General features: G+C 31.1%; 2 protein-coding genes across 2 annotated transcripts; one reads left to right on the top strand and one right to left on the bottom strand.

Moving 5' to 3' along the window:
- The first annotated feature begins 6,902 nt into the window (after positions 1-6,902).
- LOC115961363 (pathogenesis-related protein PR-1-like) lies at positions 6,903-7,691 on the top strand. The gene has a single exon (XM_031080359.1). It carries the CDS (start codon positions 6,957-6,959, stop codon positions 7,533-7,535), a length of 579 nt encoding a protein of 192 aa, XP_030936219.1. The 5' UTR covers positions 6,903-6,956; the 3' UTR covers positions 7,536-7,691.
- A 788-nt stretch (positions 7,692-8,479) lies between these two features.
- Positions 8,480-9,486, bottom strand: LOC115961350 (pathogenesis-related protein PR-1). The gene has a single exon (XM_031080347.1). The coding sequence runs from the start codon at positions 9,425-9,427 to the stop codon at positions 8,834-8,836; it is 594 nt and encodes a 197-aa protein (XP_030936207.1). The 5' UTR covers positions 9,428-9,486; the 3' UTR covers positions 8,480-8,833.
- Positions 9,487-12,379: the final 2,893 nt, after the last annotated feature.

Below are 12,379 nucleotides of genomic sequence, written 5' to 3'. Positions count from 1 at the left end.
TTGTTGAGGGTTAATAGGGCCCATATAATACTTTTACTAATTATTGAGATGATAAATTTTTATTGGTTCTTATTTAGAAATACTATTTATACCATATTTTTACTGATTAATAACCACTCATTATATCAGCGATTTGTAAAAAAGTTTTTGACTCTAAACTTATTCATATATAATAGGGCGGATGAGTGGCTTTTGGCCACAAAAGTCTACGCTATTTTAGTTAAATTGCATGGGAGTGATGCTTATGCTATAACCTATATTTATTCATCTATTATTAGAGTGTTCTAAATTTGGAAAATATTAAAGTTACAAATTATTTTACAAATTCTTTTACAATATGTAAATAAGTGGTTATTAGTAAGTAAAAAGTAATATAGTGGTGGGTTTAGAAAAGAATTTACTTCATCAATAATTTGTAAAAATGTTGTAAAATATTTTGTGACTATAGCATTACTATGAACAAAGTCAACAAACTATATATTTTTCAAGTTTTATTATCAAGGTGCATGTGAGTCATACAAGATCTTTTTTCCCTTGCATTTGGGTTTGGAACTTATCTGTGCATTTGGGTATGGAACAAAGTCAACCCTTGGTGCAATGGTCAATCCACAAGTATAAGTACTTGTGGAATGTGGGGGGTAAGGGTCGGGATTCAAATCTCCAGGAATGAACTTTACACACATTTACACTTAGATTACGCTAGAGTAGAATTCTATCTTGTAAAAAAAAAAAATATATATATATATATATATATTATGTTAATGATAATCACACTTGGTTGTCCATTGTCACATCATTTAGTAAGCTTTTGGTAAAATTAGTAGCTCACTTTTGTATTTTCTTTATTTGTATTTTGTGAATAATAAATAAAAACTCGATCGTTTGCGTAAATAAAAAAATAAAAATAAAATAAAAAAACTGTTTATGCTTTGGGCCTCTAAGTTGGTCCGTCTTAGTTTTCTTTTATGTGTAATCAATCAAAGCCCAGGAAAAAGCTCAGTAGGGCTTATAAGGTGATTTTCAAACCCATATTTTCCATGAAGAAATATGTCCCACCTTTCGTCCTTTTGATCAAGCCCAAATCATGAACTGAATTAAATTTTGATAAGAGAGATCCAATTTAATTTCTTCTAAACAATGCTCCACTGCTTCTTTCCAAACAAAATCCAAGGCAAAATAAATTTCACTTTTGTCGTTCCAATAATAACTCGGACAAATTCACTTTTTGCATGCTTCAAAGAATAAAATTGATCTTATTGAATCACTTGTATGTACTGTTACTTTCATTTTTTTTTTTTTAATACAACTTTCATTATTATTATCATGTCATTTTTATGGGAAAAAAATTTATTTTCTCCCTTGTAGTTCACCGTCCTTTTATCTTTAAACCAACTAATTTCTTCCTTTATATTGGAGAAATTAGCAAATACTCTCAATCCGTTATTTTTTTCAATTAAATCCAATGGAATCACAATGAAATGCAATCCAAGAAACAACATTGCAATTCTTAACTTTTTCTCTACCCTATGGTATACAACTAATGTATATTGTTAGATTTAAATTTAACTAAGAAAGTAACTGATTGAAAGTATTTGCTTATTTCCCGAACATAGAAGGAGAAATTAGTTGGTTTAAAAAATAAGGGTAGAATTGTAAACTACCCTAAACATAAACAGGGAAAATTTTCCTCTATTTTTATTAGAGAAATGTTATGTCCACAACATTTTTACAATATTTTCATAACAAATCTTAAATGACAAGTTGTTATTGGTTGTTATTGTTGGGCAAAAAAGTAATCTCAGTAGTAGGTTCAAATTTGAACTAGTAACAATTAATCACGTATAATTTGTTGTGAAAATGTTTTGGATGTAGCACTTCTCTTTTTATTATCACTTGCTTGTCAAATGATATACTTTTATGCCAACATTTCTTAAAAAGTAAAAATTGTTATTTTAAAGTAAAGTTTAGAAAAATTCCAATTATATTTTAAATTAGAGTCTAAATTTTTTTTTTCTTTCAAAGTGTTCATTTGAATTTCTTAATTTTGGTGCACTACTCACCTAGGAAAATCCACTTTATTATTACTATTTCAATCCCAATACAATATCATTACTCCAACTGTTCTTGAAAGAAGAGCAGCATTCAACATCCCCTCTTATTTTTTTGGAAATTAATAAATGAAGTTTTATTGAACCTTAAAATCTCAAACAGAGTTCATTTATATAAGTGGCAGCTACCTTGGGTGGAATGGTCTTCATCTGGGTCACATGATCTCAAACAGAGTTCATTTGAAGGTTGTTTAAATAGCTTTAGATATTTTTTTAGTAAAATTTTCTATTGTTTAACAAATGTAATACGTTTATTTATATTTTAATTTAATATTAAATTAATTATAATATCATTATGGTTCAACCTCAATCAAACCTTAGTCCGACTTTAAAAACCTTGAACCTCTCTTCTTTCCGGATCATTAAAACAGTTTAGTTTTAAAAACCATGATTTCATTTTATATTCCAATAATCATAACTTTTTATGTATTCTTTTTTACTTTTCTTATCAAATAACAAAATTGAAAAATTGAAAAAAAAATATCAAAAAAAATAGAGTACTATTGGTGGAATATAAAATTACAAAAAATTAGACAAATGGTTTCTATTCATCATTGTTGAATACTCTAACAGATTATTAATGTCTAGAATCTCTAGAAACTCCTTTTATTTTTTGTTTTTCATTTATTAGAAAGAAATGTCTAGATACTCTGTGGTCTGTGCCCTGATTAATTTGACTCTATACATACCATTGCTGGAATGATGCCATATTAATTGGTCTCACCTAGCTCTTTATGGTAGTTGAATCGAGAGAATAGACTCTTCAATTAGATTCCTCCAAGCATAAGATGGGTAGAGCCCATCTTTACTTTCATGAAACATGACTATCAGAAATATTTTGCTTTTAAAAACATCCTATCTCCTTTTTTGGCATGCTGGTGTGCGTGTCGTTATTTTTCTCATGTTTTTAGGTTTTTCAATCAAGCTGTTCATGACATAATTAGACGTGCTTCTTTGCGTAAGGTGAAGGAAACTATTCCCATCTCCTTCATTCTACTCTATGTGGTTTGTTTACAAGAATAGACCTCAATATTCCGTTTTAATAAAGATATCTTATTCCAAAATAAAAAATAATAATGATAAGTGCACAGATAAGTTCCAAACCCAAATGCAAGGGAAAAAAGGTCTTGTATGACTCACATGCACCTTGATAATAAAACTTGAAAAATATATAGTGTGATTATTTTCTTAGCTTTTGTCCTAAGAATTACCCTTCTTCTTCTTCGTCAAAAGATTTGTGATTTAGTAAGAACTTAACTTGGTTCAAATCTCTCTAGACCGACGTCCACTATTTAAAAAGAGAATTCAACTCTCTCTCTCTTGGAGGAGTGGGATGGTAGTTTCAAATCGACCATGGATACATGACCCAAATTGACCCAACCAAATAAAGCATGTGTCACCTATTTCATGAAGTAGATGTTTATGTTTAAAAAAAAAGTAATATATATGTTCTTCAGCCTTATTTAGTGTTGTATTATTAATTTATGTTTCTATGTTCTAAATTTTGAATTGTTTATGATTTATAATTGCTCTTGATATGCTCCAATAGTAGGTTATGTAATTAGAACTTGATATGTAATGGTTTAGGGCAGATGGAGAGATGGTTATGAGTTTTTATCTAGGGTTTAAAGGCTCTCTCACACCCTTTAGATGGAAACTAAGTCTACTAAATTCATGGAAAATGAGAGTATATATAGTGAGGATATGGACTGGTACATGAGAGAGAAAATAACTAAATGCTCTTGAAGATTTTTGTATGCCTGAAGAGAAGTGCGAAATGGGGGGCAAATTTATTGCATAACAGAATTTCCAAACTTAATTTCATACCACAAACTCGCCTCATTGCCGGTCTCGTATGCGTGAAAATGTGAAACAACAACTTCCACTAACCTCCTCCCTAAAATTACATTTTTGCTCATTAGTCATTTAGTCTACATTCCTCGAATTACTTCTCTCTTTTTTCTATTTTCTCATTTCCTCCCTATTTCAAACATATATGAGAGCAAGTATTTTCATTTTTCTTTTCTTTTCTGTTCTCTCAATTCCAACCAAACAAAGTGTGATTAAAAGAAGGAGAGTAGTTGATTACTTGATTCCACCCACTGATCATGTGGTTGGGCTCCGTTGATTTAGGTAATATTAACTATCCCCACGAATTTCGGCGTTAATAAAGACGAACACAATTTTCACTTTGACTTGTACAACAAATTTAATACTCCATTTCTCCCTCACCAAATAATATAAATCTCATATCTAACAACCAAATGGAATCTTGGGGCTATGAATGTGATGAGATGTCCATCCAAATTAGACTCAGCTACCATGCCCCACCAAAAGCATTGACCAGCCTAAGCTTATGAATAAAGTTTCTCTCTAAACTACCCTTCAAACTTATCATATATTTTTATATTAAGTGTAAAATTTGAAAATTTAACCATGTTCTTATTATATCCTTCATGTTTGCAAAATTTCAAGAAAATAAAAAATCAATTGCTATGTCATCAAATAAATGTTAAAATTTCAAGTTTTTGTAATCTAAAATTGTGTATAAAAAATAAGTTCGTTGATCACATCATAAATAAAATTCGATTTGAACGAAATTTGATATACATGTCAAGAACATAAGGATCATGAAATTCAACGATTAGATTTTCAAAATTCACTCCCGAAAAAGAGATATATGATAAGTTGGATTTCCCTGTCTGCAACCAAAACATGAGACATAGATATGAGAACTTTCAACAAGTGTAATAAATTCTCGATTCCAACTAAACAAATCAACTATATATATATAAATGGTCCAAAAAAAAGATTTCATAGAAAAAATACAAATTTTTAAAAGTAAAGAGTTAAATAAAAAATTGAATTGAACTCGAAGGTTAAAATATAAAAAGCTAAAATGAAAACAAATCAAATATGCACGGTCAAAATGAAATTTTTAAAACATAAAATTTTAAAATGAAAAAAAATCCCAAACTTTTTAAGGTCCAAAATATACTTTAATTCTTTTCTTCTTCTTTTTTAGTTTAAAATTGATGCATCAATTTGTAAGGCATGTGTAGTAAAATTTATTGTAACTTTAGCATTATTATAATATTATATTATGATTTTAGTGATGGTAGCTACCAGGGACGGAGCCAAGACTTAAGGTTAGAAGGGGCGGCTTCATTGTTGGTTATATGCAGCGATTCTAGCCTCTGGCTCTGTTGCTTAACAGCTAATAGTTATTTATTTATTTATTTATGTTTTTTATGTGTGCGTCTAGGTATAAACAAAATTATTTGGTTTAAAATTTGTTAAAGGGCCAGGTTGTTTGTTTTTGGTAAAATTGGTTAATTGAACTTAATTGTTTTTAGCTATATTATTGGTAATTTTTGTTGTTGGGTAATTTTTTGGATTTGTTTATTTTGTTTTAGATCTTAAATCTAGCCTTTAAAAGGAGGAAAATGCTAAAGTTACAAACTTTTTTACAAATTGTTAATGTGGTAAGTGGTTATTAATAAGTAAAAATGCGATGTAAGTGATGGGCCTAGATGCAAACCAATAAGAGTTTACTACCTCAACAATTTGTAAAAATATTGTAAAAAAGTTTGTAGCTATAGTAGTACTCTTAAAAGAATCGATAATATTGTAAAGGGGGGCAAAGTGCAATTTTATAGAACAAAATTGCTAAAATTGGTACCTATATATATTAATATTTTAAAAAAAAATTAGGGGGGGGGGGGGTGTCATTGCTCGCCTTGTCCAAGTCTCCCTCCATCCCTGGTAGCTACTATAGATTTTACTATATAAACTTTTCAAATTGATGTTTAATTTTTAGATACAAAATAAAAATATAATTCAAAATTTTATTTATTATGTTGCTAATGTGGCACTAATTGGGTTTGCAAACACATCAGTATTTAAGCTTTTAGTCGTAAAATTCATAATAAATTTTGTATTTTCCTTATAATTTCCTCCCATGGGTCCATTCGAGAGCAGTGTGGTTATAAACGAACCAAGTATTAAAAATTTAAGATTGTTGATTTAATTTTGTTTCAAGACATAAGTCAAGCTTGAGCTCATCACCAAACTATATTTCATACGTTCAAACTTGTTCACAAGCTTTTTGATTAATTTATTCTTTTCCCATATATAAAAAACCCTACCACTAAAATTTTTTACCCCTCACATTATGAACTTATAAATATTAAATTTAATAATTTTGCATTATTAAAAATTATATATTATTTTACTAAAAATAAACTATTTATATTATCAATAAGTTACAAATTATAATCATTTGATATCTTATGAACTTATTACAAACTTATATCATCTATTCTCAAATCTATATAAGTATGTTTTAAAATTTTATACATATAATATGATATATATTTGATCGAGCCTTGTATGTTCATTAGCATATTATTATTTTTAAGCTCAACTTATTTAATAGTCATGCCTAAGCGTAGTCTTAAGCTTGGTTCATTCGCTTAATAAAGGAACATAATTATAGAAACAAGCATTTTTTCCAAATCAAACTCAAATGATTCATTGTTTATTTATGACCCTAAATAGAAGTCTTTTTCCAAGTTTTATTTTTACTCCCCCTTCCCTCAAAGGCATGGCCAAAAAAAAAAGGCCACCCCGAAATTTTAAGGCCCAAAAAACAAAAGGCCACCCCAAGATTATGAAATCTTAGAAAGGAATTCAGCTTGAGACTTTTTATTTTAATGATAATTCAGCTTGAGACTTTTGTTCCCTACAAAAACAGATGTGACAATCATTATCGAACATGGGTGACACCCCATAGTTGACACTTTAGACCCCCTCCCAATCCAACTACTCCCAAGTTCTTCATTATAAATGTTCCCCCCATGTGCATTGTACAAAGTCCCCCCCATAAAAAACTCCCTTATGAAACACCCAGAAATTCTTCAAATGCGTGCGTGTTTAAGCGGCCTCACTGTTTTTCTCCTACTAATCTCAACCACTACTCCTGCTTTAACAAGGCCAAGCCAGCGGCTAAGCCTAGCAAACCAGTTTCTGGCTCCACATAATGCAGCTCGTTCAGCACTTGGACTCCAACCATTGTTGTGGGATGCAAAACTTGCACGCTATGCACAATGGTACGCTAACCAAAGGCGATTCGACTGTGCTTTGCAGCACTCTAATGGCCCTTATGGTGAGAACATTTTCTGGGGTAGTGGAGATGGTTGGACACCTTCTCAGGCCGTCATGGCTTGGATTTCAGAGCGTCAATGGTACAATTATTGGTCTAACTCTTGCGCCGGTGGACAAGAATGTGGGCATTATACACAGATAGTTTGGAGCTCCACAAGAAGAGTTGGGTGTGCTAAGGTGACTTGTTTTGGGGGTAGGGGGGATTTTATGACTTGCAACTATGACCCTCCTGGAAATTATATTGGAGAAAGGCCATATTGATGTTGTAAGAAATTTAATTTTGCAATATACTTCTTTTATGGAAATGGAAAATGTTGGGGCTACTTACTATACTGTGTATTATTGATGGGGGTTATTGTGGACTCTTTAATGTCCATTTATTACAATGTACGTAAATTGTTGTGAAATGATCAGTTATTTATTTCACCTTGCTAAGAACAGAGGTCCTAGTTTTGACTTTGAGGAAAAAAATAGTGTTGTCTAGTGCTCATGGAGATTTGTTTCCATCATCATGTTTATGCACGGCAGCTGCGGCCAATTTTAATGGGCAGTGAGCATTGGGCTTGGCAATGCTCTTTGCCACTGTGCTACACAACATCTCATTGGCTTGAGCTTTAAAGTTTCAGTTCCATCGTGGCTCTATACCCTTTAGCTTCCCCTTACTAATAGCATTCGCAATACACACACCAACATTTCAAGAGTAAATTATTCAATATTATGAGAATACAGTTAGCTTCCCCTTACGAAGACCCATTTTTTTATATGAGAGAAGAAGCTCCACATCATTGTTCTAAAATATAACATTTATAGGGTCTTCATCTATTCAGCTCACTTTTTAAACCCAAAAACAAAAAAAAATCTTTGGGTCTTTATATCATCTTGTGGGCTACTTCTTACATATATTGTTTCCGAGTAAGTCCGTTGATAACTTCATATAGCCCCTAAACTATTATAAGAGTGAGTTAGAGTATTCTTCTTAAGTGTACTTGTACAGTTGTACTCACTTTGATAATGTTTTTGTGTACTTGTTTCTTTTTTGGATAATTTGGTGATTGGAGCTTGGAGGAAAACTTCAACACTAAACTAATTTTTTTGTTATAAAATATCTATAAAAAAATACGAGTTAAGTTACAAGACTTTTGTCCTATAGTATTTACCAAACAATAAAATAGAAACATCTTACATAAATTTTGTAACATTTGAACTTTCCAACCCACATAATTATAATTAATGTTGTAAATAACTAAAGATTTCACTTCCAATAGAAAATCCAACGACTTACTTTACATATTTGGCCTTTAATACAAATAGACAGCCATAGACTTACACATTGAAACTTCTTTTAAGAAACCATATTCATAAGCTAAGTTCCCCACTAGGTTAACACACTCAAGTCCCCAAATATAATGACAGTATTTTTTGTCTTATTCGATTCATGGTTCCAAACACTATGATACCCATGGCCGGCCACACATCCTACAACTATAAGCACAAATATGACAGACAAAGCTATCCTAATGTATAATGTAAGAGTTTCACACACCCAAAGTCCAATTTCATCAATATGGTCGCTCGCCAACATAATTACCCACAGGATCATAATTGCATGTCATAAACACATCTCCCTTGTCACATACAACTCGAGCACATCCAATCCTTCTCGTAGTACTCCACACAATTTGTGTATAGTGCCCACACATTTGACCAGCCTCACAAGTGTTTGTAGCATAAGTATAATACTTCTCCTCTTCAGCCCAAGCGTTCACGGCATCAATTGGAGTCCATGTAGAGCCACTGCCCAAAAATACGTTCTCTCCTAGCTTAAAATCATCTTCTGGGAATGAATGTTCTAACTTGCAATCAGCTTTTCTTTGACCAGCCCACCATTTTGCATAGTTTTCAAGCTGAAAATCCCATGTCAATGGTAGCTCCCACTTGTATGCCCTCACCATGTTGTGTGCAAACAAGAATTGTAGTGACTCTCCAATGCAACCCCAGCATAATTCCTTTGAAACTTTGTATATGGTATCATTGTCTGGCTTTTTCAATGGTGTTTTGGCTATTGGAGAAGATTGGGAAGTGACTAAATGATTGTTGCTAGTGAGAGTAATGAAGAGGAAGAGGAAGAGGAAGATAAGCAAATAGGGTCTCATTTTTTTCTTCTTTGTTGTGGCACTAATGGACCTAGGGATCTAATTGTTATATATATATATGAATTTCTTAGATATGATAAGGCACTGCAAAGTTGTGGAGCGTGTGGTACGTGCACCAATTGAGAGGTGGTTAGACCATGTGTTATATTTTTGCTTGGTGGGTGTGATAGAATCGCTTTGATGGGTCGTGAGCAATGAGTTGTGATAGCTAGGAACAATCTGTGATTGAAATGTTCTCGTGAGCTAGGCCATGTTGAGCCCGTGAGCTCTATGTTGTTTGTATTACGGGACATCGGTGCCCACCATGGTGCATTCTAGAATTTAATATGTGGTCTAAGAAAATAGACGTACGTGTTAGCAAAGTGCATGGTAATTTTTTATCCCACAACCACAAGTTCCTAAATAATTTACATTTGTGCAAATGATCCAAGATAAATTCCAAGCCGTAAAAGATAAGGTAGCTTGGTTAAAATGTTATACATGCCTCCTTTCTTTTCCTTTCTTCGTTTTTAATCTTTTATTACTATTTAATTTAATCTAAGTAAACTTTTTAGAGTTTGTAAGGTTCGGAGGGATTGTGCATTTCACAGGTTTGGTCTTATCTTTTATCTCTAAAAAGCTCTGAAAAAATAATAATAAATAAATAAATAAAATTAGATACAAAATTCGGGTTTTTTTTTTTTTTTTTTTTTTTTCTAGAGGATATGTAGAATCCTAGGAGAACAAAACAAACTTCAAAGGTTAGGGGGTGTTTGGTATACCCACTCAAATACACATTTTCAGTTTTTAAACAACATTAAACACATTTTCATACACATTTTCACCCACATGTATTTCCACATATGTTTTCAAATAATAAAACGCATGTTTTCAAACACATGTAACAAACACCCCCTAAGTCTTCTCTTTTTTGTTTTTTGTTTTTTGTTTTCTTTTTTTTTTTTTTTTTTTTTTTTGGTGAAAAAGGTTAGGTCTTAGTCTTGTCATTATCTCTAAAGATTTACGTTTGACCTTACTAAATGTCTTTTAGTCTCTCCCCCCCCCCCCACCCCCCCCCCCCCCCCAAAAAAAAAAATTATATATATATAAACAATTTAGAAATGATAAGGCCCATATTGGAGAAGAAAAGGTAAAATAATTGAGCAACCCAGCCCCCATTTCATAAAAGTCCATTTGCTGCAAAATCTTGAAAACCAACCCTTCAAACAGTACCTATTTGCTGGATCAAATAAAACGAGCGCTACATTTATATTTTATTAAAAACTGAAACGGCCCACCTTTTCTTACTTGGACCAAGCCCAAGTCTTGGGTAGACTTGTTTTTAGGACTGTTTATTCGTGTTTTAAAAAAAGGGAAAATTGATACCTTAAAAAAAAAAACTTTTTGGAAAATAAGAGATAATTGAGACAAAAGTCATTTTTATTTGTAGCTTTTACAAACCGAATAAGAGATAATTTTTTTTTAAGGACTTAAGAATCCCAAATTTGGCTAAGTAATTAACATTAAGATCAACAATCAAGTCTCTAGTATAAATAGCATCAACAATTAAGCAACAAATAATCAGAATCAACATCAAGACCCAAACTCGATCTACTTCATTTAGTTTTCCTTATAATTTTCCTTTAAGTTATAAATTTAGTTTTGTCTATAATATAACCACGTTTCTTGTTAATGCAAGTTTTACTCGTTATTTTTTTTTTTTATCAATTTACTTTTATGTGAAGATTGTATTTGAATTAGCTTAGCTATTTTAATATACAATAAGAAATAATATATGGATCACATTTAATTATGCAATTCTTATAATCTTTGAACATGCTTTGGTTAAAACTTAAAATTCTCCTGTGTCAATTTTTGTTTTTGATAGTTACAATAAAAATGAGGGATTTAAATCATAAATATTTGCTTTAAAAACATCAAAATATACAAATTTAATTCAACAATTTTTTATTTACCTCTCCAAAGACAATTCTAGATGTCAAGAAAAATCCTTAATAAACACCAAGAAATTATTTAGTACACACTACACATTCTCTCATAAAAATAAACTCTACAAATAGATAGATTTTTTTTTTTTTTTTTGATAGATATTACACATAAATGTAATAGATAGATATTACATTTATGTGACAGAGAATTTTTTTTTTTTGAGAAAAAAAAGGGGGTGTACGAGGTAATTTTCGATTAACACCCCTTCACCACGTTAGACTCTAGAGTCCTTGGTTTTTACTTTTTATAGCTAAATTCTTCTAGAACCCATCGACATCGAAATTGAGGAAACTCGTTGACTAGATTAGATATAACTATAAGTTAATTAGAAATTGCACGTGAACAAAATAACAAAATTTCAACTTTTCTGTTTGTTTTTTTATTTTTTATTTTTTTTCCAATAAAAAACAAAAGGGTAGATTATACCTTTTTATTATCCCTATTAAGATGTTGGAGATTTTTTGAGTAATTGACTAACTCCGGATATATTATTAAAATATCTCATCTAACATTTAACCTACAATGTTTAGAGTAACATACAAAAATGTTTAGCCAATATCATTGTAATTCAACTTATATATTTTGGTGCTTTTTACGCAAATGTTTAGATTCACAAGAAACCAAGACAAGGTAACAAAGCTACTCACTCATTTGTTAGCAAAGTGGGGAATGTCCAGCTCTAAGTTGGGTTTGTTTGCTCCTTGGGAACTTACTCCAAATTTGGTTTCTTATGAATGTCCTATTCCTTAGTGTCCTGGTTTTGTTCTAGCTTGTTGATTAGTTTTGTTTTCAGTTAGTTGTTTGGGATAGTTTTGTGTATTGTTGTTAGACAAAACGTAAGTACAATACTTAGATAATGTTCTTTAAATTCCCCTCTTAAGATTCAGTCATGTAACTTTTTTCTCATGTGATGGAAATATATTTTTAGCTAAGTATAGTTACATAGCTGAATTTTAAGAAAAT

The sequence above is a fragment of the Quercus lobata genome, chromosome 2 (genome assembly GCF_001633185.2).
Source record: "Quercus lobata isolate SW786 chromosome 2, ValleyOak3.0 Primary Assembly, whole genome shotgun sequence".
Classification (NCBI taxonomy): domain Eukaryota; kingdom Viridiplantae; phylum Streptophyta; class Magnoliopsida; order Fagales; family Fagaceae; genus Quercus; species Quercus lobata.
The sequence above is the reverse complement of the archived record's forward strand: the minus strand, read 5'-3'. Positions and strand labels throughout refer to the sequence as shown.

What these genes read in the sequence shown, in the direction of transcription:
- LOC115961350 (XM_031080347.1), bottom strand. Translation starts at nt 9,427, where the DNA reads ATGAGACCCTATTTGCTTATCTTCCTCTTCCTCTTCCTCTTCATTACT.
- LOC115961363 (XM_031080359.1), top strand. Translation starts at nt 6,957, where the DNA reads ATGTTCCCCCCATGTGCATTGTACAAAGTCCCCCCCATAAAAAACTCC.